This window comes from Dermacentor silvarum, chromosome 4, assembly GCF_013339745.2.
Source record: "Dermacentor silvarum isolate Dsil-2018 chromosome 4, BIME_Dsil_1.4, whole genome shotgun sequence".
NCBI lineage: Eukaryota > Metazoa > Arthropoda > Arachnida > Ixodida > Ixodidae > Dermacentor > Dermacentor silvarum.
The window spans coordinates 81,915,941-81,943,778 of record NC_051157.2 but is presented as its reverse complement, the minus strand read 5'-3'; the positions used below and the strand labels follow the sequence as shown (position 1 = coordinate 81,943,778).

At 44.1% G+C, this 27,838-nt stretch overlaps 1 protein-coding gene across 3 annotated transcripts; it reads right to left on the bottom strand.

Moving 5' to 3' along the window:
* Positions 1-327: 327 nt before the first annotated feature.
* Positions 328-27,838, bottom strand: LOC119450301 (phosphatidylinositol 4-phosphate 3-kinase C2 domain-containing subunit alpha). Of its 3 annotated transcripts, none has more exons than XM_037713723.2 (3): positions 27,619-27,838; positions 26,981-27,132; positions 328-6,774 (listed from the first exon to the last, which is right to left on the bottom strand). In XM_037713723.2, exons 2-3 carry the CDS (start codon positions 27,081-27,083, stop codon positions 1,985-1,987), a joined length of 4,893 nt encoding a protein of 1,630 aa, XP_037569651.1. In that variant the 5' UTR covers positions 27,084-27,132; positions 27,619-27,838; the 3' UTR covers positions 328-1,984. The 3 variants fall into 3 exon arrangements, with proteins under 3 accessions (XP_037569651.1, XP_049521740.1, XP_037569652.1); XM_049665783.1 differs by having other exon boundaries at positions 26,981-27,128; XM_037713724.2 differs by having other exon boundaries at positions 27,626-27,838.

The window sequence follows — 27,838 nt, the reverse complement described above, 5'->3', positions numbered from 1 at the left end:
TACACGCCGCACGCTGAATGACACAGCTCGTCGCCTCACTTTAAATGGTTGCCCTTAACAAGTGCAAAAGATGATCAGTAAATTTCTTAGACATGTGATAAACAGGTAACAAGCGTCTGACGAGTAATCAATCTAATGTACGATTCCCTTCGTCGTGAATAACTCTGGTTTGAGGCGTTTTTGAGTGGCATTACATAATAAAGTATGACGACGAACTTGCTGCTTCATTTGCTGAAGAAATCAACAGTGCCAGAAATTTAGAAATGAGCTCGTGCAACAAAGGCACAAACAAGTAAGTACACTGCTACGCAAGCGGTGCCTGCGGCAAAAAAATGTTTTATTCACATAATCTGCCTAGGAAAAACATAGGAACACAGATTCAAGTGCGTAACACAATGCTGAGTAACACAAGTTCATGACTTTATTGTTATTTTTTTGGCTTCACACCAGATGAAGGCACTTTGTATGTATATATCACGAAGAAAATATCGAATTCATGAGCATGCACAATTTTGACTCTGCTAAACGACACAACACAGGCAGACCCCACATTTTCTTATCTAAGAAAGAAAATGTGATGGTAAAGCTTTGAATTTCAGTGACATACTTAACATGAAAGTTGACGACCTTGCAACCAAATGCATAAAGCCTGAACAGAATGTCTGGCAATTTTAGCTGCAGGAAAAACGTGCGCTGCAAAGCAGATATGCTACACCTAGCACACAATTGTGACAAGGCTGAATTCACTTGCTCTCGTACAAAACACTTACACCACAAATGCGATGAGTGTACACATCCAGTTCTGAGAAATAACAGTGAAAAATCTGCCGTAGGTATACACTGAACATGCATCAGCTGGTGCTGTAACACCTGCATTCACAGCCCTTCACTAATGTGCAAAACAGAGTACGAAACTTTGCATACAATAATACACAACCTCACTTAATATAATATTTTGCAGCGTTACAAAATGCCTTTTCTCACTCAACCTCCAATGGGCATTATTTGTGCAATCGAGCAGGATGTTACAAAAACATATGAATCCTAAAAAGTATGCACCATGGACAGGTAGAAGAAAAAAGACCTAGCATGTGGTTACATAAAAAAAACATATATATAGCATGCCTACATGGTTTTTGTACACATAAGAGAAAATAGACAGCATTAGCTGCCAAAAACAGCTTATTTGGGATTCAGCTTTAATACTAGGACATGATAAAGGGAGAAAAGAAATGTCCAAGAGAGTTGCCTTGGTGCCACAGCACTAAAAGGTTGTAAAATAAAAGAGTTACAACAATGGATGTTATAGAGCAGAAAAAAAGTAACGAGGTTGTCAGCAGAGTAAAAAGCAAACAAAGAAATGGAAGGGACACTTTCAGTGCAAGAAGTGGCTTGTATATTAATAGCACATGTAAAGCTGGTTTCAAAAGACTAAATGTGTAAATGTCATATATAAGACTCATAGAAAAATAGACTATATAGTACATACACCCCCTGAATATTAGCAGTACAGCACTGCACGCACAGCATGCACAATGAGAATGTGATCAAATAAGCAGCAGAGAGATGAGCAACACTGTATGATGACACCAATGACTTGTGAGATGTAGAAGTAAATCTCTGGAACAGTAATGTAGAAAAAAGATACTGTACAGAAAAGAGTTTGCTGACGAAGTTTCTCTTAAAGGAGCTATTCTGGGACAATACAACAACAAACACAATATGAAAAAGAAGTTTCTGTATATCATTGCTTATATTAATGTCACTACCTATGCTGTACACAGAACTGCACATCTCTGTCTGTGCGCCTGGCTCCCACAGAAGCAAGTGACATGTACATAGTCCAGTGATGCTCTCATTGCATTAAAAACACAACAGATGTGCTAACGCACACCTAACCATAACACTTCTGTAGGTTTTTTTGATCCCACATTTGTACACACAAACACGTCAGAAATCTAACACCAGGCAAAATGCTGATGCATCAATGCCACTTGTATCGCACAGCGTTCAGGTGGTACCAGTGTGTGCTCTCCCTTGTCAAATCCATACATGACAAATCTATGATGGCAGCTCCCAGAAACTCATTTTCCTGGACTCTGTCATGGTCCCATGCAGACACCTCTAACACTCGTTCAGCTATGAACGCATGTGGGTAGTTGTACTCAAGCACCTCCATGAAGGTTGGGTGGTTGTTCTTGAACACCACTTTGGTCTTCCTTTTCGTTACCTTCTCTGGGTCCGGGTGAAGGTACGTCTTAATGTAGCAGTCTGGCAAAGACTTCCGTACACAAGCTAGGTTCTCTGCATGCATTACCATGATGGAGAGGGTGCTCGCCTTGTAAACAATGGAAAGCTTTATTCGGCCAACAATGCCCTTAGACAGGTTCACCCTCTGGCTAATTTGACGCAGGTTGTCACATTCGTTCTCATCCTCGGCCATACCTTCTTGGTCACGCAGAAGAGGGTGGAAAAAGGTGTACACCAGGCTGCAATGAGACACCTCTTCAGCCATCTTGATCAGGGACATAAGGAATGCATTCAGCTCCTGCATCCTCCTCTGTGCCACTTCTCGTGTGTTACTGCGGCCCACCAGAGAGCCCTTGGGCAGAGGATAGAACTTCGCTAATGGGAACACTCGGACTAGCTTTTGGTAGAGCTCCAGAAATTCAGGGTAGGTTCGAACGACCTGCATAGGCTCTGCCTGGCATTCCCTGCCAACACGGACAACGTAGGTGTAGTGCTTTTCCGGCTCGTAGCACTTTCGGTAGCAAACCACATTGAGGGACACAATCCTGCCATCCGAATCCTTTGTGAAAGTCCGAGGGACAAAGGAGAGCAGCAGCCCATCATTGTGGTCCCCAGTGAACCGAAGCTGGGCTATGTTGTGAATAAAGAAGTTCAGCTGTGTAAACCGTGAACGCAGGCTCTCTTCAATAAGCCTGGTGAAATGTGCAGTTGCTTCGCCTTCCGAGCTGCCAAGTAACAAGGATTTCTGGACAAAGTTGACAGCATCTGCAGTGACTCCAGGGACTCCGGATGTGACCATCAGCTCAAAGAGGGTGACAAAAATGTTGCTGTTACGGCGAACAATATTAAATGCTTCACAGCACAAGTCAATGAAAATCTGGAACTTCTTGGAGGGTTTCTCGCCACCGTTTATGACATACACCATGTCAGAAGTAAGAACAAAGGGTGCTCTATCACGTTTGAAGTTGCCAAACATCTGCGAGTCACCAAGAAACTTTCCAAAATCAATGTGAAACATGTGTCCAGATGTTTTCAGCATGATATTGTCATTGTGGCGATCACAGATGCCAAGGATGTATGTGGCTACACAATAGCCAGCACACGACAGCGTAAAGTTTTCCACAGCTTGCTGGTACTCTAGTTCAGATGTGTTGTGCCGTTGCAGCCACTCAGCAATAGGCCTGTCCTTGAATGAACCTGTGAGCCCATGCTCTGTTTGGATTCTCCTCAGTGTTTCGGCTTCGGTAACCATTTCCACCATGCCCTTACGCTTGCCAGTAGCAACACAGTTGAAGGTTATAATTTTCAAGTCCAGGCCTTCCTTCAACCAGAATTTATCCATTATTCGTATCATCTGAAGTGTCAACATGTCCTGCCTGAGATCATCTCCTACCTTGTAGATAACATCAATAGACTTTGCCCCTTGCTCTGAACTCTTGTACACAATCCTGAGCGGAAGTGTATTGGATGTGAAGTAGGAGCAAGATTTGACGTCCACACCACACACTTCCATCGCTGGGTTGAGTGGAAGGCAAGACGGGCTGTCCTCAATCATACTGTGAATTTGTGCCAAGTCTTGCAAAAGCTTGTCCAGGCGAAGTGACTCACGCGTGTCTTTTATGCCTTCTGCAATGATGCAAAGTTGGTTTAGATGCTCTTCTTGCTTCTCTATTATGTCTCTGAAAGACCTGCCAACAATGACTAGCAACGTTTGAATTACAAGCTTCATCCGCTTAAGTGTGAGCGGATTGTCAAGGTTTTGTCTCAGCAACCAGAACATCTGGTGGGCAACACGCACACTAGTCAGAGAGCGTTCCAAGAGGAACCATGTGATGGGTGCATCTTCCCATGTCTCAAAGCGCAACGCTTGGATTAGTTGTGGAAGGTGATCACAGAGCTCATCACTGCCAATGTTCTTGATCCACTTGACTGCCGTCTTACGCACTTCGTAGTCAGGAAACAGTGGCAGCAACAATGTTAGTGCATTAATGGGGGAAGCAGGACGCCATTCTGTCAGGAGAAAGTACAGGTCGGGCAGAAAAGGCCAACTCCAGCTGTGTGCAGACAGAAGCACCTTTGGAAGGAGGTGCGGAACTTCAAGGATGTAATGACGATGGTCCCAGAAAAACTTTTTCTCTTCGGGGCTAGGCACGGTGAGAGGGTCCTTTTCAAGTACATCCGTGAGCTCTTGGATCACCACACTGTCCAGAGCATACGTGGTTGCCTTGCAAGTAGTGATGCTATCCCTTGGTACTTCTGGAAACACTACAGTGCAGTCAAATTCAGGGAACTGCAGGCGAAGAACCGGACAGGTAAATGCATCATTGCTCTGTGGCGGACCACTGTTCTCGTCCACTTCTGGTGACCAAAAACCAAGAAAGAGACTCCCTTGAAGCAGTTCACGCTGGCTGTTAAACAGTGCCTGCCCAGTCCATGCTAAGAGTACTCGTTCAGGTGCTGGTGTCTCTGGTGGCCTGCTTTCAGTCGACGGCTTCACACCAAACAGCGCAAAGTATATAGCAGTCTCCCGTGGAAGGTTCCTCATAAATACACTCATCTCAATCCACTCATCAAAAACGACGAGTTCAAAGAAGTTTCGACTTGCTTTTACACTGCGAGTTTCTCCTTGGCACAAGATGTGCAAGCCATAACGAAGCTCACAAGATATAATAAACTGTTCATAATCTGAAACCCAGTGTGGCCTCAGTTGATGAACACTGCCAATGTTTACAAGAAAGGTGTCATGAAAAGTAGTGACTGGCCGTATTGCACTTTGTGGTCGGCTTTCATTAGCAGGAGTCAAAACAAAGTCGACACAAAAGCTGCGGCAGTAGATTTTGACAAGTGTACGCAGTGCAGTTTGCAACTGTAGCAAGGAGTAGAATACAACTTCTGCCACACGGTCACAACTCATAGGTGCTGGGCTTGGTGTGTCTTCTGCCTTGAGATAGTTGTCATGAAACCCATTCACCTCGGGCATCTGACTGCAAATGTGCTTCAACCCTTCAACAGCATGCAGAATTTCCAGTATTTCAATCCTTGAAAGTGTGGAACAAATAGCTTTCACAGCCTGAATAGCTCCATTTGGTTGCAAGCAACCAGCAGATGCTCCCAACTGTACCTTCTTAGCTTCTTTGTGGAAGGTTTCAAGCAATATAGACACTGAATCAAAAGAAACTTGACCCGATGGCTGAGGAAGCAGGCTTGATGCCTTGACTTCAAAAAATTCACTGTCATCCCTTAACGTCCGTGCCCACGGTTTACCGAGGTCTCGGACGTCCATCAAGGTCAAGCAAACTGGCTTCATAAACTTGCAGCACTGGTGAACATATTCATACTCTTTCAATGTAGAGTCAGGGGTAAAATATTCTGCAAGCCCTTTGACTTTCAGTACATAACTTTCCAGTACAGTGTCAGATAAATCGTCCTTCAGGGAGCACACAGTGTTGCTAATTACATGCTCTACACTGGTTCCTACATCACATGTGAAGCAGAATGGCCTCTCTGAAAAGCTCGTTGTGATTTCCAACTTTATGCTAAGGCTTTTCCCCCACTTGTTTTCCAATGTAGGACTGACGACAAGACCAGCATTGGTATGGTGATCATCAAACGTGAACTCTGACCTTAGCTGCTTGGCCTTAGCCCAGAATGCTTCAATCTCCTCCCCTTGAGAAACTTCATGACGGACCACTTTCAAAGTGCCAAGATCCACGCTTGGCCCTTGGCACTGAGCATTCTGTACAGGAACAGGCTTTTCAACAGCAGGACTTCTACTTGCAGGCAAAGATGGCGGCGGTGTTTGTGAAAGTCCTCCATGTTTCGGAGGGATCTGGGGTGGTGTCTCCATTACTTCAGTCTTTCCCTCTGGAGGATCTCTTGGTGGGGACTCTTCAGGAGAAACAATTTCTTCAGGTTCATTCTCTCGCAGTGGATCAAACAGATCAAGTAGGTCATTAAGTGAGTCCCCAGCTTTTCTGAGGGTTTCACGCTTTCTCGCCAGCTCTGCGTCTCCACTCAGGTCAATGAGGTTGTTGTCCTGCTTCTTTCGAAGCACGCTGAACATACTCTTCTCGATCTCTGTCCGCGAAAACACCGATGAGCTTTGACTTGCTGTGTGGATAGGTGAGGGGTGACAGCTGGAAGACAGATTGTTGAAGTTGGGTGCAGAGTTGCTGTGAGTCATCTCCGTGCCAACAAACGAGCCAATGCGGCCTGGCAGCTGACCAGCAGCTGCGAACGGGAATGGCTGGGAGACAACTTGAGTGGACACAACTGAACTTGTTGTGAGCGAATGATGCCTGAGTATGGTGCTCCTAGAGCTCACATCCTCAAGGAAAAGGGCTTCTATTGATTTTATGCTAGTTTTCGTGTCTCCTTCTCCACCTGGTTGGTGCATAAGCCTAAGAAAATCTGAGCTTGTCCAAGTTGATGAGGAAGATGGAGCTGGTGGAACAGATGACAGGTCACCAGCGCCGTTGCATTTACCAAAGAAGACGCTTCGGCGTGGTGGCAAGGGAGGTGGTTCTGGAATAAAAAGAATATGAAGTTTCTATTAAAAAAATGTCCATGTGAAATTCACTGCAAGTCACTGATGGCTCCCGGCATGAATGCAGACTGAGAAATTACGCCCATATTCATGCATATAACCAGAACTCAATTTGCAAACAGCCCTTGTGGTCGAAGCAATGTAAACATGACATATGTGAGCCACTAATACAGTGTTCTTGCGAATATCTCAGAGAGGAAATGTGCACTAAATCTCAAGTGGTTCAAAAGTTATGCAACACTTTCTACTTCAACTATAAACAGCAGCTCAAGCTCAACAACAGACAAATACAAATGCCAGGTACAATATACAATGCCCATGTGACGACAAAGAATACATCAGCCATGTTCAGCAATCTTTGGTATGTTGATTACTGCTTCACTCCTGCATAATACAATGCCATGCAGCCAATTGTGGCTATTATGGCAAAAGTTTCAACCATGCCTAGTGTCGCAACTGCTCTGAGCATCACCCTAACAAAATGAGCTCATTAATGAGGCCAGGGCTGGAGAGAACAGGCACAGTATAAACTACACATGTACACAAAAAGGCAAGCTTTTTTCTAACACACAGAGGTACTGCCTTCCCACCTATTCAAAAGCTTGCAACCTCCAGGAGAACTTTACTGTCATGTTCAGAGTTTAGCATCCTTCTGGTAATTACGGTTTACAAGCTCTATAGATTCACATCTATTACTGCCTTTTTATGTCGACGACATGTTTCACCACACGCACTGACATAATGCACGAAGTATGATGGTAAATGACAATCAACAAAGGGCAAGTAAAAAATGTCATAGTTTCGCCCTAAGGGCGAAGCAATGCATGCGATAGCAACACAGCAATGTCGTACGAAGTAAGGTGAGCGGCTTTGGTAGCAATATGAATTGTAGTAAACATGAGCTGATTAAGTAAACAGGTGTGCTGCGGCGTAAGTAGACCGACATGAAGAGAGACTCGATGACCACGAGAAGGCGCGTGTGAAACGGTGGTGTTGATGAGAAGCGCTTCCCGTGGGCAGCGCGTGCGAAGGGACACACCTGTAGTGCTGCACTGCCGATCCGGGCAGCATTGCATGTGTAGTGTGCATTGGAAAATGTGGCCCGACTATTACTAACTGAATGAACAAGCGTGGTGTGAGCGCGCACAAACATGAATAGATCACACTGAATGACTGCAGACGACTGTCGAAACGCTGGCAGCGAGCGCATACGCCGCCGCGGGCGAAGGTACGTGCGGTGTATCGCTTCAACGGAAACTGAGCGGCGAATGCACAGCGCATAAAGGTCAGAGCCGTGTGGAGATAAGAGACGGTGCGGGCGAGCGAGCGACGAGCGCGGTTGTTGGCAGAGTAGAAGTGCCCCCCCCCCCCCCCCCCCCGCGCTCCCTCCGGCGCTGGCTTCCCGCTTCCTTGCTTGCGCGTGGGTGATTGAGTGCGTTCGCTCTCCGTGATAGCGCGCGTCCCCGCACGCTTCTGCTCGGGCACACGGCGCGCGGCGAAGATTTTATCTATAGGGAACCTGACGGCGACGGCAGAAATCCGGTTGAAGTGTCCATATAATTGCACAATAAAATTACTTTTTTACGGTATTAGCTCACCACTAAAATGAGCTCCTGAAGAGAGTGGGCACAGTGTAGCAGCATGCCAAAGAAAGCCCTTTTCAACGCAGGTCACAGCTAAAATTGAATTGTTTAATTTCCTGGCTTCTGCGCTCTACCATATATGTACAAGGACTTCGAAATATGTAGTGTTTTTCAGGCAATTCTTTGCCTGAAAACATGTATATCACACCAACCCAAACAGCATTAACCTCTACTATTACATTTACCAGACCTTTTCCCAGCCTATAGATGCTTACAAAATATTTACCTGGTTTCCTATTGCTCAACTGAAAATGAATTGTGACCTGCCACTAATTAGCTAATCAGTTCAGCTGTAAAAGTTTCAAAGCTGGTAATTTTCTTGCTCCTACCAGAAGAACAGTTTGTGTCATTTGCTCTTCAAGCCACAATATTATTTGAAGACCTTCCAGTATAAACAAAGTTAAGGAGCACTTTAATAGAAGTTTCAATGCTCCATTTCAGTGGTTCTATTGAGCACTGTGGAAGACACCAGGCGGTGTTATCTGGCAAGAAATGCTAATGCATGCTACAGTGTATGTATCCATGTGCAGTTGTGTTTGTAATGCTGAATGTCTTCTTGCAGCTGCTGAGGATGCATTGGTCAAGAATCCACAGCTGCACTGTCAGCAGGTGGTTACAAAACAAAAATAAAATTAAGCAGATACAACCTATATCTCTGACTGTGAAGCAATGCTTTTATGAAGCAGTTAATTAGATGCTATAAAACTAAATGAAATGCATACTTCAATTGTAATTCCATGCAATGTTTATGCACCACAATGGTTACAACCTGTTATGGTTATCTGGTTTGTGCAACATTCTCCCCATTTACTGTTATGCACTAACTAGCCCAACAACATGTATTTTTTTTTCAGAACTCTCAAAACATGTATTTTTTTCACAACTCTAATGTCATTATTATTTTTGGAGTTTTATGCTTAAGCACTACACCTTTCCCCAAACTTTGCCGAATTGCAAACAGCAGGCGCACACTGCAAGATGTGGAAGCAGTGAGGTCTCTAGGATGAAGGCAATGTTTGATATTTGTCGAGGGAAGAATGAGAATCAGAGCTGTATGCAGAGAGAAGTATGATATATTCAGGGCATTGGGTATAGACGCAATGTGTCACAGTGGCACATACTTAGTGGCTTAAAAACAGAGTAAGCCAAATACAGTCGTCTTTTGTTAATTCAACTTTGATGGGATTGAAAAAATTGACTGAATTATCTGACGGGATCAATTAAACAAGATGGAGAAAAAATTCCAAAACACACCACTAATTCATTTGGCAGTACTTTTCTGAATCTAACACACTCTCTAATCAAATGCATGCCTGCTTTCTATGTGTCCAAAGCAGAAAAATAATGTAGAAATGACATGAAAGCCCTTAAGCAAAGTAGAAATTAAATGCACACACAATTTTTTTTGCGAGAAATGTGGTCTAAATATGTGCCGTGCAACGGCAGTCGGTTTCCTACCGTGAACTTTCCGACAAAACACATGTGTTATGCGGTAAAACACACAAATGCCGCGAAGGCGATTTTGGTATTGTGTATGGTAGCACATGGCAGGCAATTTCCTGCAAAAATGAAGGGGAGGGGGGGGGGGGGGGGCAAGTGTTAAATTGGCTAAATACTGTAATCATACATTGTGAGCTACGATTACTAGAAAATCTTGGAAGCCAAAAATAGGAATTTTCAATGGCAAATTATGTGTGTTCCAACATAGTCACCGACCCCTAATATCTGGCGAGACGTACGAGACGCTGCTACTCTGCCACTGAAGGCATCACTATTGAGGTCCCCATAGGCGTCGGGCACATGAGTGCGAACAGGTCAAGTTCGAAATATACGGCAAAGGTCAATTTTAGGATCGAAATAATGAAATTTTGGGCTCATAGAAATGGATGGGCGTTCGCCGGGACCTTCGGTTGGGATTGAATTAACTGGAACATCGAATTAACGGAAGTCTACAGCATAAGAGAAATTCAAAGCCATTGAAAATAATGCGGCGTTTCATCAAACAGTTCTGTGCCCTTTAGAGACGCATATAAGCTGAAATTATACTTACAAAAACTTATTTAGTAATTTATTTTTCGATTACACAGATCAGAGATGCACACACTGGCACTACCAGTGAAACCTCAATAATTCGAATCCTGGATAACATGTAGAACTTTTGTGGTCCCTCATTTTTCCACGTAAATTCGAACGGATAATTAGAGCAGAATTCCCAAACTTGGCGGCAACTTCAGAGCAGCGAAACATGAATCCCGATCTTGGAAGCTCCGACTAGTGCCTCCAACTGACTTCACAAGTACCCCGTGGCACTACTTACTACCCTGCTTCAGCTACAAATATGAAAAATGACTGCGTGCTGTTCGTGATCCACATGACTGCTTACTGCGTCAGTCTCATCGGGTCTTGTAGGCATATAGATAAAAGCGGCTATGATGTGTTTGCACCTGTATGCAGCGCAGAAAAGCATGGCTTTCATTATATTATTCCACTGCTCCGAAGGAGTGCCGTTGGGGGTTCGATTTCAACACCAGCTATGGAAGTAGAAAATTGAAACAGCTGAGACCACTTGCCAAAGACTGCATACCGTGTGCCACGCCAACTATCGTCCCGTTTTACCATTGCTGAGCTGTACAATGGCAGCAGCATGTGACAAGCAATTTTAGCTGCTGGAACTAATAGCAACAGTGCCACAGTGCAACAGTTTGGAGCATGGTTCAGTGTGACCGAAGAAAGTTGACCGGACTGGCGGCTAAATAAGGAAACCCTTTTTGTGTAGAGCGGGAAGTTACAGTTTCCTAGGCCTCAAGAATGAAGCCTGCCCAAAAATTGAGGAGGACTTGGCAATCTACACAAAGTGGCAATGCTCTCTGAATCTTGCAGTGAACATAAACCAACAGCAGCAAAATGTTATGGAAATTGCTATTCAGAAACAATATATGAACAGCGTCGTCTAAGTGGATTGGCTGCGCATCGTATGCCGTGCGTACAACAATGCTATATGCATATATATAGCTATATGCTTTTCCAGTACTCATGATATGAAATTTCACACACATTTTACTGTAATCTTGTTGTGCTTGTTTATATAGAAGATCACAGCATTGCGATGCATGTCGAAGTCTGAAGGCACTCGATTATCTGTTTTATGAGCTGCGATGGCTTTTCATTATGTCAGCGCACATTTAAGTGTGGAATATCAAATGCTCTAGACAGCACGGATCAGCAATCCTGGCTGCACCTCTCTGGCAATGTGTAGTCTGAGGGGGTTGAATGAGCAGGCAGTGCGACTTTAATAAAGAAATATTTTAAAAGTACAGTAGCGTATTTACTATAATACTTTAAATATTAATCTTTGTATTATTCAGGTTTTACAATACTTTACAAAGTAGTGAACATCACACAATAAAGGTGGGCCACCTTGAAGGCTTTAGGCCCACCTAGCTTTAAGGTTGGTTTTTACGTTTTTCTACTTGTTTTCAGATGCAGTAAACCCTCGTTAACTCTCACTGTGATATCTCGAATTGTCGGATAAGTTAAATTTTTCCCTGACACGGTGTCAACTCCATGAGTTTGTCGCCCCTTACCTCAAAATGCTACTGCGCCGAACTCTGAATATCTCGAAACCTAGACGGCGAAAATGCCGAAAAAAAGAAAGACAGTACCGAAACGTCTTTTTGTACTTTTTTTTTGCATAGCTGTGGTATTGCCAAAAATTGAAACCAGGGCCGCTATTTTGGCGCGACGCTTTTTCCAATGCTAATGCCTTTTCATGCTTTTCGCGCTTGGTCAGCGGTCACAGCAACGGTCCACTCACGTTATCAACGAGATCAGCCGGCCGTGGGCGGTGGATGACAAGACCAGCACAGAATAAAGCATAACACATCGCTACAAAATACCGGCCCAGGACTGCAATTTTGTTCCAATGCCTTTTGCATGATTACACTTCACCCTCATCTACAGTTCTCAGCCGGCTGATCCCACTGATTATGCGGGCGAAGCGTCACTACGACCGCTGACGCACGCAAGAGTGGCGTCAGCCACGTATGGCAGTGCCTCGATGACCGGTGCTCAGAGGCAGCTGTTGTGCATGGCTACGATGGCGTTACTAAGCAGGGCGGTGGCGAGCGCTCTCCCGCGGCGTTTGCTCGCAACGTGCAGCATGGCGCTTGCGAGAGATACAGATCTTGAGGCCATTGCTCAGCTGCCTGCCAACGGCGACAACGATTTGGAAGCTAGAAATATGTCGTAGACGTCAAGCTTTGGACACCACCTAGTGCCCAAAGGTGAACAATGACCTCAAGATCTGTGTCGAAAACTCCGGGGAACCGAGCACGTTCGCGGTGTGACTCGGTTTCGAACACGGTGTCAACATGCATCTGTGTTAGCGCTTATTTGTGTGAAGTTCACCGTTGCCTATATACGACCACATGTTGGTTGCTGGGTCGCAAATAATATCGCAAAAACAATCTACTAAAAGTACTGCTCCTGGTACATTGAGCTTTTGCGAGGAAGTTGGCGGTTACCGGGGTCACATGGGAAAGGCGTCATGTTGGCTTTACGCGGTGGTTATGCTTATACAGTTACACCTGGATATAACGAAATTGACAAATTCCCGAAAAACTTCGTTATAAAGAGGATTTCGTTATATGCAGGTTCAGCACGAAAATTCGAAAAAGAAACGCTTACCGTATTTACTCGATTCTAACGCGCCCTCGATTGTAACGCGCACCCGTTTTCCGTTTTCGTCGAAGCACTCATCCTTGGAATGTCACACCAGGTACTGGATGCATGGACGCTTGTCGTTTTGCACAAGCGCGAGGCATCGAAAATGAAGAGCGAGCGCCACGATGACGTTGCAGCGTTGTATAGTGTTACAATAGAACCCCACTGTTACGTCGTTTTCGGCCAGTCCCGGCACAGCTCCCATTGAACCCAATGCATTGGTAACCCCGCTGTTGCGTCGCAACTGTGGGACTGTTCCCGCATCATACGTTGCCAACTGCCACCCCGCGCTGGCCCGAGCGGCCATTTTGACTTTTCATGTCACTTGGCTTGACAATGGCATTGGCCCCCCAAAGTGCCGGGGGCGACAACCTATGACGTATTTTCGATTTCCGCCAGCAAAAGCATGGCCCTTGAGATCCGTATTTGTTATCTAAAGATGGTGTCTATGACGCGTTGTGGCCCTAAAATTGGTTTTGGCTCAAAGATGTTCCGTATAAAATCCAAGGGCGATAATGCAGTTGTCGCGCGCCATATGCTTTATGGGCGAGTGAAAACGTGCGAGGGGAGCCAACGACCGTGTCTAAATCTCTCGCGCGCAAGAAAAACAGGGAGCAAGGGGGGAGGGATAGCGGGCGGCGGCGCACTGTCGCGCAGGCTGTATCTTGAAAGCGATCTGCATTGGGGCAGAGTCTAGGCAGTGTAGGTGCGTCGGCGGCTCAGTAGCTTTGTGCGTGCTGTGTGTTCTCGGCGCTCAGTTTGCGCTGAAGCGATAAATAACAGCACAAAGGTCACTTCACTCGCTTCTGCAGTGGCGCTTCCACACGCCGCCAGCGTTTGACAGCGCGTGTCTGCGATCATCGAGTGTGATGTGTCAGAGTCTACCAGCGCGTTGGCAACATTAACAGGAAAAGGAGAGTGCCAGGCTTAGCGGGCTTAAAGTCCCTAGGGACTTTAGGTGGGCTAGGCCAGCTGCAGCAAGCGGCAGGATCAGGTTTGAATGAAGGGAGGGGGAAAGGTCACGCCCGCGGCGGCAAGATCGCCAGGTTGAGGGATGCAGGCCCACCTCGCACACACTCGCAAGCACACGTGCGCTCGCTTCGCATTCCGTCGTGGCAGAGAAGGTGCTTCCGGTTGCTGCTCGCGCAAAAATGAAAACATTTGGGGCGAAATCTCTAGATTGTCAGCGGGGAAAATACGTTATTTCGAGGGGGTCTCCCGCTGCCACTTTGTTACGTAGCGGTCTCAAGTACATGTGCTTGTATGGAGTAATGGCGGGGAATAGAAAGACTTTGTTATATCCAGGAATTCGTTATATGGAGGTTCGTTATAAGCAGCTTTAACTGTATTTTCGTGAATTCGACTATCTCGACACTCCGCTATCAAAATTTTGTTGTTTTTACTACTTCGAGTTAGCGGGGTATTACTGTTATTGGGCATCCTGTTTAATAGGAATATATCTCTTGGTCTGAAAGACTTTGAATTAAGAGGGTTTTTGCTGTACTTTGTAGGTCAATATGCAGTGCTACATAAGCTGGACCATCCGGTGCCACATAGCCAACTTTTATGAATTGGGTAGCTCAAGTTAAAAAAAAAATCAAGTAAGCCGTTCAATTTCACGTGCTATTCCATTAAGAGGTATAAGGTGTGCTTAGAGATGCTACGAGGAGACATTCTATGTACAGGTTTTATATCGTGATATATTATTTCTTCATGCAGATCAAGGTGTACTCAGTGGCGCTACCTTGTCAGTCAACACGCAGGGCTAATAGAGGCCGGTTTGCTAGAGCTTGCTTATAATGTGCAAGCACATTTATATCTCTACAAATTGCCCGTCCTGTCACCACTCCTTCGTCGCTCTTGAGGCACCTTTGTTAGCTGCAAACCTTGAAGAGGACCACGGAAACAAAAAAAGGAACAAAAGATAGGGCATTGCTATTGGCTTCCCCAAAACATGGAGTGAAAACATTGTGGTGAGGAATGTGGGGAGTAAACCTTGTGCTTTGCAACTCCATTATTAGGTCCTTTGAAAAAATTTCTGTGGGAATATATTAATTGAAAGACATTGCAGTCACTCAATCATGTTCGTCATATTGAAGAAAAGGTGTTGTATGGTCCATTTAACAGCAACAACTCATCAATTAGCTGATTTACTTAAAGCTGCTTTGAAGCTAGAAAATTTAGGCTTTATCTGACTTGTTTCCACAGCAACACATCTCTGCTAGTCTTTAAAATACACAAATGTAAGATGCAGTAGTCTTTACAAGAAAGCCAATTTATTGCTCATGCTTTATAACTGAGGTCAGCAGAATGCCAGCTGGTCTTTTGGAAGCTGAAGTTACAAACACGCTTGAATTCTCACACATATTTGTGGTACTGTGACTACTCATTCCATGGTGCAATGTATTACAACTGAAATTTTAAATGGCTTCTAGGTCAGTGTTAATATTTTTAGATTCCACTTGCATGACAGCAGAAAAAAAACAGACAGTTTTATTTCTTCTTTCTGTTTTGGCCATCTATCCTCCCTTTCTTCCAGTGTGCAGGCAGGAATCGTGCCCCTTTTGGAAACAGCTGCCAGCCAGATCATTTTGCTTTCCTATATTCATGCCAGTATTTTAAATTTACATACCTTGTAATATTAACAAAATTCAATACAGTAGCCACTGATGGCCAACCACAAGCAGTGAAGCTGCGAGACCAAAAAAGAACTGTACCCCGTTTGATATATAGCAGGCAATGCTGCAGAAGCTATGCAAGTAGTGCGGTCATAGAAGTCTTACTCGTGCGTTTCACGACATAGTTGTTTTTGATCCGTGATGCCTTTTATGGAATGACTACTCCACATTTTGCAACTACAACTTGTGAACTTATGAAATATCCTTCTCATCTGGTGGTGTTATCACTCCCATAAGAGCATGTAGTAATTTTAGACCAATGTTCTGCGGAAACTCCAGGAAGCAGTTTAGAGGCAGAGTGGCACTGGGCAGGTCATAGACAGTAACCTCCCATTCTCGCAGCTGTAAAAACAGGAAAAGATTTCGAGATAAGCGGAGTTTCGAGATAAGCGAGTCACAAAAATAGAAGCCCTCAGGCCGCCCATATACCACATGGAGCCTCTCCAAAATGCCGCTAGTTATATTTTTGGTCACTTTCGCATGCATCAGCACCGGAGACGTCAGTGTCTACGAGCAACGGCGTTACTGGCACTGTGCCAAGATAGCATTCTTGGCACTGAGTGAAGGCGATTCATCCTAATGACATATATGAAGCCAGTCATCCAAGCATAACTGTTTTAAGGCACCCCAAAACTTGGCATTGCTACTTTCTACCATTGTAATTCTTTCCAGATAATTTAATTTCGAAAACCAAAACTACAGAAGAGCGCAATTGCCACGCCTTTAGCAGACGCCAACGAGTGACGCGGCGTTTAAGCCTCACCGTCACGGGAGCATGAGAGAGAGAGACGTTTATTAAAAAAAGAAGCACATGCCCATATATTAAAAGGCAACCCCAGTGGTTTTTCCGGCGAGGTGCCTAGATTAGGGGAAGTGTTTCACTCCTTATTAGGTACAGCAGCAAGCATGAAGCGGGTGTCCTTATCAAGCCGCGACCTCCGTGGAAGGCTGTAGGCTCGCATGCTGGCTTCTTTTGGCCACAACGCGTGGGCTGCTCATGCCTGCTCAGAAGTGTCGATCATCTTGCCCAAGGTGACGATTAATATGCTGTGACCACATTGATGTGTCACTGTCAGCGTCCTCAATGAGATAAAAATATAGACAGATTCCCAGCTCCCCGCTGCCACGAGAGGCCACAGCAAAGTGGCAGTGAGCAGCCAAGTAAGTAAGTGTGCATGAGAGGTCATAGATGGAAAGCAAAGGGAAAGATAAGCAGAGAGCGCGGCCTGGCGCTGCTAGCGAGCTGCCGTCAGGTAAAAGCGAGTGCCCCCTTTGCCCTTTTCCTGGTATTTATGTATAGATTTTGAGATAACTGGAGTCCGGCGCTAAAATTTTCGAGATAGATGAAAAACACGTGGGTTGAAACCGCGGCCAGGAAAATTTTTCGCCTTCAGCAATACTTCGAGATATCAGAGTTCTAGTTAACTTTTCTTCTTCTTTCTGGGGTTTTACATGCCAAAACCAGTCCTGATTATGAGGCACGCCGTAGTGGAAGGCTCCGGATTAATTTTGACCACCTGGGGTTCTTTAATGTGCACTACAACGCAAGCACACGGGCATTTTTGCATTTCGCCTCCATCGAAATGCGGCCGCCGAGGCCGAGATTCGATCCCGCGACCTCGTGCTAACAAGAGTTCACAGAAATATGTTCTTAGAACAGATTGTGGCTTATTAAGGTATCAGAATAGGCACCATGGGAAGGGAAGCGCCGTTGAAGATGGCAGAGGGCTAGGTGGTGTGATGAGGTTAGGAAATTCCCAGGAACAGGATTGAGTCGGCTGACAAAGGACATAGGATAGTTGGCATTTTCTGGGAGAGGCCTTTGTTCTGCGGTGGACATGAACTAGGCTGATGATGGCAATGAAAATGTGACAATTCTGTGCTGATTATGTACCGATGAAGTCTGCAACAGTGAGGCAAGTATCAGACAATGATAACGGAAGATGCCACATTGTGGAGTTGTCTGGAAATTTGGTGCTTTGAAGCAAACTGTAAAAAGCAAATTAATATCCTGCAGGCTGCAGCGAAATATTCTGCAGCAGAGTAGGCAAACTTCAATCAGGGCAGCCAGTAGAACCTAAAAAGGCCCTCTGCATATGGCTGAACACAATGGTGGAGCAGACACTGGTACTAGAGTGCCTGGTGGCCTTTTCAAACTAGCCATTATGGGTAAACGTAGACAACTCAGTCCACTAGAGAGTTGCAAAGAGTGGTAGTTCCCACTCATGGCAAACTTGTACAAAGACAGGCTCTACTTGTTCCTGCGCAAGTACTCTCGGTACAGCGCATTTAACTGAGGCTTGACAGGTCTGTTCTAAAAATGTTGTATGACAAGACGATTCCACTTTCTAGCAACACCTGCTATGGTAAAAAGCACAAGGTAGTGACTTGTAGCCAGTAGCATGCCGTATAGAGAGAATCTGCTGCTCAATATTGAAGCAGTGACGCCAACAGTTCTACTTGTACAAGACAAAGAGCAAGGCATGGGTAACACAACAGTTACTTAAAAGCTGTGTCCTAAAGTGCGATCAAATGCTCAAACTTTAGAAGTGCAATGTACCAATGTTCACTGAAAATTGCAATGCACATGGCCTAATCAGCGTTTTTAAGGCTTGAACCAAAGCAGCTGTTTAGTATCCTAGAACTACCCTTACTGACATCTACAGCAGTGGTGGCATAGCGTGATTTGCCATAGGTGCAATGTTTGCCACAAAACACTGATTATCCATCAACCCATAGATCAGTGTGTGGTCATGAACTTGTAGCTTCTGAACTAATTCTATCCACCGGTCACCTAACAACAGCCCATAAAATGATGAGAGATGTGACAGAGAATACACATACACAGCACTCTTCTATGTTACATCCCCTGTTTTACATGCTTTTATTATATCCTCATGAATAACTTACTAGCCCAAATTTTCGCTCGTGTCTCCTAAGTAACATGCTGTTGCCCTGTGTGCTAACAATCACAAAAGCTTTGCCATACATTTACTCTTGACCATCAATGACCTAATGGATGCTCATGATAACACCAGACATGACCTGCAGATGCTTTCACCATGCAGGCTAAGTTCTACATGGCAAGCGGAGCATTGTGGAGCAGGACCACGTGCCTGATGCACCCCCTACTGCAAGCTTAAGACATCAGAGACTTGCAAAGATAAATCCAAATTCCTGTTATCATGAAATCTGAACACTTTGCCGATGTCAATCGTGCTGTCCCATTGTGTGAAACACAGATGACAAGGAAATCGCCTGCTGTTGAAGCAGACTCTAGCAAACAACAAACCAAAACCAGAAAATATGAATTTGGTGCAGCTTCTGACAGTACTTTGTAAAGCTTGCTTTGTGCTACTTTCAGGTGGATAAAAATTCTCCATTTCATTAATCTTCTTTTGCCTTACAAATTTCCGCAGAACCAAATGCCATAATCAGTGTCTTTGCGCTTCGAATGGTCAATTATTTCGGCCTCGTTCTGCAACCTACTGTAAATGTCCATTAGGTAGACTGTCCTAACGCACTGAATGGTTAGAGCTTGAGAGCTGGTGAAGATTTTGGCGCCTGCCCTACTAGCTTAGAGTTCTATCCAATCAATGCATGCTGAAATGGATAGTCCACATAGTGGACGCTTACAGAATAACACCCCTGGTTAGCTCAGATGCTACAGTGACAGCACCACTAGAACTGTGTTGGTACTGAATTCAATCCCTGGACCAGAACAAATTTTCTTCAACTGCAAAGCTTTCTTTCCGAGAAACCAGAATAGGGTTTTTTGTAGCTCTATGCTACTCCCAGTGAGATGATTATTTTCCTGTTCATGACAGTCCTTCTGTATGTATGCTTATAGTGACATTATTAGTTGGGCCAAAATACAGGTTGACATGGTAGTGCACAGTGTACACAGCATCACATTGACAAGCCTCCCCAGACCGTTGTGGTTTAATGTGCTAAAAAAGAACAGTTTTTTTGTTTCTCTGGCGAATCTTTATTTTTTAATTCAAATTGTGCACATGTTTAGGTGCTCAACCCTGTGAGTGCAAATAATTTGGCAAGCAATTGTACGTTTGGGGCATCAGTATTAGCCCATGTTGATTTGAAAAAATCAGCCCTAGATTCACTTCTAACTAATGGTGCACTGCCTTTATCTTCATTTGTACAGCTTTAGTGAAACAAGCAAAGGCTGCCCTTCAGCATTACTCCGCTTTCTTGTGCAATACAATGAAACAGCAAATTAAAGTTGATAAAGATGCTACCTTGGAGGTAAGCAAGAACTATTACACTCCAAATCAATGCAGACATTCTTGCAGCAAGAGTAAGGAATAAATGCTTTCGTATGAGTATGATACTTCTTTGTGCAAAGATACTGCTGACACAGCCTCAGTATGCCTTGTAGATTTGCTAAGGCTGAAACACCTGAGGTGGAGCACACAGTCGAACCTGGATACACAGAATTTGAATGGGACTATTGCGTAGCTTGAAACATCGAAGACTGTACACACAAAACTACGATAATATGATGTCTACCTCAATCCTCTGCCTATATTTGGTAATTTCCTGTGATTGCGACATACTGCAAGATAAAAGTTATGTCAAGGTCTGCAACTGCATAAGTTTTGAACGGTACAGAAGGGAAATGTGCAACATGAGTGTGCCCATTGCACTGTCTCAAGTATGAACTGATGTTAGTTAAGCGAGTGATGTTGCAGTGAAAGGTGCAGCAAGATTATGGCATGCTGGTCTATCATAATCAAGGACCCAAAGTTTGAACTATAAGAGCTCTTTTACACACAGCGTGCGCAGATATTATGCACATAGTATACTAGTAAAATAGTAATATGCATAGTGTATGACCACGCATGCTGCATACACTCGCATGCAGTGGCACAGATACCCATGAAGCCTTCTTTAGCAGCTGAAATATGCAGCCTACTTGCAGCTACCACTACTCATTGCTACAGACCGTAGGCACACAGATGGAAAGGTCAGTGCACGCATGAAAGTAACTTACTTTTCGAGCAAAGTTGTCACAACTGGTTATAGTGGATGCTGTAGTTTAAAGCAATCTCCAACTGCTAGTCACAATGCAAGGCCTGAATGCCTGATAGACGGTCTGCGAAGTGCTGATTGCCTCTGAAACAAGTCTCCTGCAATGAGATGTGGTTGTGGTCACTTGAGGCAGTGCCAGTGCAAGCTAGGTGTGGAAGGATAGTGCACTTAGGGACACTAAAGAGAAACTCTAAATCAGTTTATAGTAGTAAGGTACTCTGTTAAAACTCTATTTTCATTCATTTCATGGTAAGAAATTGATTACTAAAAACAATAATAATAATAATAATAATAAATGGAAGTCAAAGTTACAATTTTTGAATTTCACCATGAAACACCAGCACCAGTAGTCTGTAAGTCGTGAATTACAAAGTACTTTCCCATACTCAGGATGCTAAGGCACAGTAAAGGTTTTCGAAACTTGCCAAGTTCAGATTTTAGCTCCTTCAGAATACAATGCAGTTCATCATTACCGATAAACAATTAACTAGGCCTGAGCAGGTGTCGTCAAAATCCATGATGTCACAATGAGCAGTTGTGAAAACTTAAAGGGGTTGCTGGCCACCCGTCTTTCATTTTTGCGTCTCTTTCGGCCTTACCAAGCCTTCAGTCATGGTAAGAGTGCCTTCCTCGGTATTGTAGGAGCGTGATTTATTAATAAAGCCCAACTTTTTTTCTCTTTAGTGTCCCTTTAAGGGGGCAGGATGATGCATATTTCTTGCCTACAAATGGAATCATGCCTGCCATTCGATACAGGCAATGATTAAAATTTATTCGGGTTTAATATAAACGGGCTTGACCATGTTAATTTAATGGGGCCCCACAATGCGCTAGGGAAAGCTTGTTGAGTGAAACCAATGGCATTGCCTCATGTGGCGATTTTGCACACTACGCAGACAGGACATGATGGAAGAGAGCGGCGCTATGATGATTGGTTAAAAATGTATAGTGCCATTTATGTTAGTACGGAATTGCAAGTACTGCGAAAAAAGGTACGACATTACGTTTTGCAACCATTTTAAGTATTGCAGAGCCACGGGTGACGTGTGTTGCAGCCGCGGGAGTGACACATAATGTGCCGAGCACTTTGGTGCGCCATTGGCCACCTAACAGAAGCTATTGTAATAACAGTGATGCCATGGAACACTATCAACAGACTGAGCAGGCTTGGCAACCGTGGCATGCCTACTTGCCCTGGTGCTATTGGGTTGAACCATACGACGTCATGGGATAGTGAAAGAGCATTTTAAAGTTGTGAAAACTTGAGCGGAGGGTAACTCATTTTGCATGTATTTTGATTTTTCTCTAACCGATAACTTCGATTTGTGGGGGTTAATTTTCACAATTCCTTTTGCTCTGTGTTTTATGACATGCTGAGAATAGATCTAGAGCAATATGGTGACCCAAAAATGCTGTTGCAGGTGTCAATCAGTGTCAATCATACTGTGTCATCTAATGTATAACTTGAAGTCTGCACTTTCAGTTTTGGGTATGTATGTTGTTTCGTAGAACTTGGGGAACCATTAGGAATAATAACCTTTCAGCCAAAAGCAGCAAACTGTATCAACAAGAATAAACTCCAGTGTCCATCATGTAAAGGCAAGTTATCATGTCCATTAGATAGTAAAACCCATAGCACAAACCATGCCCACTTATGTCACCTTTGCTATTTAACTTTTCTGTCTTCCCCTTCGAGCTGTGACTACTATGCTTCATTACCGAGGCCTTTTAACACTGATATGTGCTTAAGACAGGCATGCTTTTGGTTTTGTGTCACTATGAAATAAACTGCACACCTCATCTGCATTTCCAGCTAATTCTCGGACAACACATTTACAAGATACTTCTGGATGCGGCTTCTCATCGAACGTCTTTCGCTTGAAATGGGAAGCCTGATCACTTCAGATTGGCCCTCGGTATTCATTCACATAAAATTTGTTTCTTTTTCTTTTCATTTTAACAACAACGTCTGTGAGAAGACTTATTCTTTACTATAAGGATACATCATCCAGCAGCTGCTCCGCTAGCTCAAAGTGCCCAACTAGATCAGCCTGCTTTAAGACAGAAGCTTATCCCGTGAATATTCAGCACAACCTATGCCCTCCAGTTACAGCATGAAGGAATGCAGAACAAAGAAGCTGGATGGTGTGCTAAAAGAGAGAAACAGAAACGGCAGGGAGGTCAAAAAAAAAAAAGTATGGTTTGCTACCCTGTACTAAGCGAACGGTAAAAGGGCCTTAAACAGATGGAATGGAGAAAAATGAGCAGGGAGACGAAAATTGCCCTACGTCACTATCACAGACACGTTGAGTGTTAGTGCTGAAAGTGGCAGTAAATTCAGAGTGAATATCTTACACATGACTTGTGAAGTATAACTGCAGTTCAAATTCACAGAGTGGCTTTTTGAAACATGATACAATCACCACAGTGACCGACTTAATTGACAACTGCAACAATACTTTGAGCCGTGTAAAAAGTCAAGTTTGAGACTGCTTAAATATACAGCATTCCTTGTAAAAATTTTTACATTCAAAATACAATGTGCCACAAAAGCTTGCAGAAATAGACATATTTGATAGAAAAACTGCAAATACATTGCCATTACCACTCCCTGGAAATGACACACAACCCAGAACGTTGAGAACTAGTGTGGCTTTTCATCATAACTTTCAAGATCTGCAATGCGCTAAACATCTCAGAGGCCATGATCTGGCATTTGGGTCTTATCTGCTAACCACCAAGTGCATGCGTTGTCTGCTTACATGCTATTTAAAGGCTGTTCATAGGAGAGCTGGACAATGACCACCCCACAGCCTTGCCAAGATTGCTTCGGTAGTATATACTACTTACTTGCAACCAATTTAGCCAAAGCGAAATGTTGTTGCAGTTATCTTTAATTGCAGTCCAAAAATGAAAGTACACCTTACAGTGGCAATACCTTGTAAAACAACAATGAACATCTCGGTTCATGCTATGAATGCTTGTTCCAACCCTTTCTCACTTAGACACACAACTTTTTCACTGGTTGGTGCAGCGTTTTCAATTTAACAAAACAATGAAGCTACAGATGAATAACTACGATACAATGAATTGACGATATCAGCACTGAAAGAGGATGATGTGATAATAACTAAGTCTTTTATTGTTTGGAAAAATCATACAATCCACAGGCTATCATCACATCTGTCACGGAATTCGTACTGTGTGCTAATTGTGTATTATTCATAGCACCTTTCTATTCTTGTATTGCTTGTGCTAGGCCACCAATCAAATATATTGGTGCTTTAACAGACACTGCGCTATTCAGTAGTCAGTGCACTGCCCTGGTGTTCTTGCTTCTGTCTCATTTCAGTGCTGTTGTTTTCAGTAGCAATGCACCAACTGGCTGAAATATGCACCATTTTAAAAGTAGTGATTGCATTATATGGTACAACTAATGCTCCTAGAAAAAGCTAGAAAAAGGATTACATCAACGACCACTCAAAGGAAGTGTCTTTACTGTAATAACGACGGAGTAGTTATCTGACGCAAAGACGACATGGAGAGTAGTGTTCCAATGGAAACCCACATTTTTTTCGTGCCATTAGCATACAGCCATACACAAAAATGTTAAGTGTGCTGCTTGGCTGTGTACTACAGTTAAATTAGACTTGAATTAACTCAGCCCCATTATATTAACCTTTCATCATCATCATCATTGGCCCATATTTATGCCCACTGCAGGACATAAATATATTGTGAAGGACCTTTACTGTAGCTTTACTACAGGGAAGCCTAATGAGAACAGCAGTATACAGGGTATGCCGAAAAGTAATGTCAATGAATTCATTAAAAACATTTATTGATCAGATTGGTACAACACATTAAAAGGTTTCAACACAGGAGGTTTCTCCTCCTGTGTTGATACATCACTTCCAGTGAGATTTACAGGCATCAAGGTCGTCATGATAGGACTCCTTCAGAATGTCCTTTAGAGCCTTGGTGCAAGTCTCCGACTTTGTCATCTGTCGCGAAATAATGTCCTTTCATGGGAGTTTTCAAATGTGGAAACAAAAGAAGTCTGGGGGAGTTATGTCAGGACTGTAGGACGGCTGAGAAAGCGTTGGCACCTTTAAATCAGCCAGGAAGCAGGTCACGAGGAAGGCGGTGTGGGTTGGTGTGTTGTCATGATGAAGTTTCCAATAGCCCGCGATGTCAGATTGGGCATGATGAACCCTTTTAGTCTCTTGAGCACTTCCACGTACAATTTGGAGTTGACAGTTGTACCATGTGGTACAAACTCATGGTGGACAAACCCACTGATGTCAAAGAGCACAATGAGCAGGCTCTTGACCTTTTACTTGCTCATTCTGGTGTTTTTGGGGCAAAGGGACGCCGAGGTGTGCCACTCGGCACTTAGCGTTTTTGCTTCCGGGTTGTATTATAACACCCAAGACTCATTACCTGTGATGGCAATGTCTAAAATGTGGGGATCACTTTCACACAAGTCCAAAAGTTCCTGGCACGTTTCAACTCGGCGCAACCTTTGGTCATCCATTAACACTTTGGGCACAAGCTTCGCGCAAACTTTTAGCATCTGCAAATTATTCGCCAAAATCTTGTGAACAGTACTTTTTGGAATCTTTAACGTCTGCGCCACTAAACGGACACTCAAACGACGGTCTGAGTTCAAAAGATCTTTCACATGCGTCACATTTTAGTTGTTGATGGTAGTCTTGTGCGGGCTTCATCGCTGAACTCTTCACGACCTTCTAAAAAGGCCTTGTGCCACCGGTAGACTTGATGTTCTGACAAACAATTATCACCAAAGGCCGTCTTTATCATAGGAAAAGTTTCCACTGCTGACTTGCCGAGTTTCACACAAAACTTGATGGCAAACCTTTCTTCCAACGAGCACTGCATTACGGCTTGCACGAGAAATAAAATCGAGTTTCATGAAAAAGCCTGTCTCACTCTCCAGATGGTTACGAACGACTGAGCGACAGCACGTGCATAAGCTAACTTCCCCGTCCACCAATCCCAACCAGTCCTAGCGCGCTATGATACATAGTCGCTTCAGAATATAGTCACTGACATTACTTTTCAGACAAACCCGGTATAATTATAGTGCACATTCAAACGTTGCCATTATGAAACACAACTGCAATTACATGACGCTAGCTTTATACATGGCCATTCACACACAAAGGTCAGCAACTGTACATTCTAACAAGTACACTGCAAATGTGTACATATGACAGATGAATAGGCTCGATAAGCCATAATAAATGAAATTTGTCCTGGACCAAGATAATTGTTCTTTTTAACTGTGAAGCTTTCTTTGTGAGAAAATCATCTTAGCTTTCTCTGTAGCTAGTGCAGCTTTTGAGTCGAAGACAATATTTTCTTTCATGGTACTCCCACCACGTTGCGGGATTTTTCGTACGGGTGTCACATGGCACACTTTTGAGTGCGATCAAGCCTGATCCTCATTGAATTTCTTGGTCGCAATTGGCTACAATGCGCAGGCTGCAGGAGGGAGCCAATCGCAGTCGAGAATTTCAATTCGGATATGGCTCGATCACGATCGAAAGTGGCAATGTGACACTGGCATAACAGACGGTTCACTCCAAGATTAGCTGATCCATCACCAATGAATAAAAATTTGAATTGGCCTGTGCAAAACGTGTTGTAACTCTGACATTATCAAGAAGATTAGATGAAGGTCAGCATGTGTTGTAAAAGTGCTAAATTATTTTTCCACAACCGCTCTAATGCGCCAAGGCATTAACTTCCGTATTTGTCACTTTGGAAAAATGTTTTGGGCATCACTATCACGCGATGTAAATGTTCAGACACACGATTGGTGCGTAAAATTTTGTTGACATCAGTCTTAGGTTATTGCTCAGGTTTACTGCCACAGTTCGAAAGCAAATGCCACAGGCCGTAGGCACGTATCCGACAAGTGTTTTCGTATACGCTCGAGAGGCGCAACGCGTCGGAACGCAGTGTGAGAGCAACAATGCGGTCCCAACAATGCGAGCATACCGCTGCCACGTGAGCACAGCTGTCATATGCTGCCACGGCGAAACGACACTGAACGGACGACTCACCCGTAAGCGAAAACATTGCCGACGTCCTCGACCCTCCGAGATTGACGGAGAACGCCTTCGGTGGGAGGTTCGGCGCAGGAAAGTCTCGGCCCCCGTCAGCCATGGCATCGGTGTCGCGGACTCACATAACGAATGCCATGGCTCATCCCTGCCTAAAGAAAAGCAAAATGCACCCGACATCAACGCAAGTTTACACGTAGCAGGCAATTCAATAAAGTTTATACCACAATGAACGACTACCTGAAACTTAATTAATTTCTTACTTTACACGTCAACTGGCGCTGAAAACGATAAACAGTACATTTGACGCCGCCGCGTCAATAATTGATAAAGCCACACAGGTGACATCTGAAGGTAACCACTGGGACTCGCATCAGGGTGCCCACCAGTGCAAAGTTTCACACGAGATTACTGAGTGAGTGAAACATGCATTTACAATAAACCGAGGCGGAATCGAGCGGTGTTTCGCTTGAAGCACAACAGGCTTCAATACCATGACGGGCCATATTAACCCGCAGTGAGAAACTCAGGTGAGATACATTAAGGGGCGACGCGTTGTAGTAATTGTGATGAGATAAAGAAAGGCCGCGTATCTCCGCGCGTAAGTATAGTTTGAATACTGAAAAGCTTAGGCTTACATCATACCAGAAGCGATCCTCCGCTGACGGAAGACGCGGTTTGCCCACGGCGTAAGTCAACAGCGCCGTTCAACGCGAGTAGATCACATGTCCATTCAAATGTCGATGCGGCTCCAAGTGATCTTGATTCAAAAGCCTTGTAACACACCAACCAGACGACCCCCCGACCAAAACACTTCCCACAAAAGCGATGCTGCTGACTGAAAAGTTGCAAACACGA

Bases quoted from the DNA above. Each gene is read 5' to 3' on its own strand.
- LOC119450301 (XM_037713723.2), bottom strand. From the start codon at position 27,083: ATGGCTGACGGGGGCCGAGACTTTCCTGCGCCGAACCTCCCACCGAAG. The intron at 6,775-26,980 runs GTGAGTCGTCCG...TTTTTATTCCAG, and splicing joins GGCAATGTTTTCGCTTACGG to AACCACCTCCCTTGCCACCA.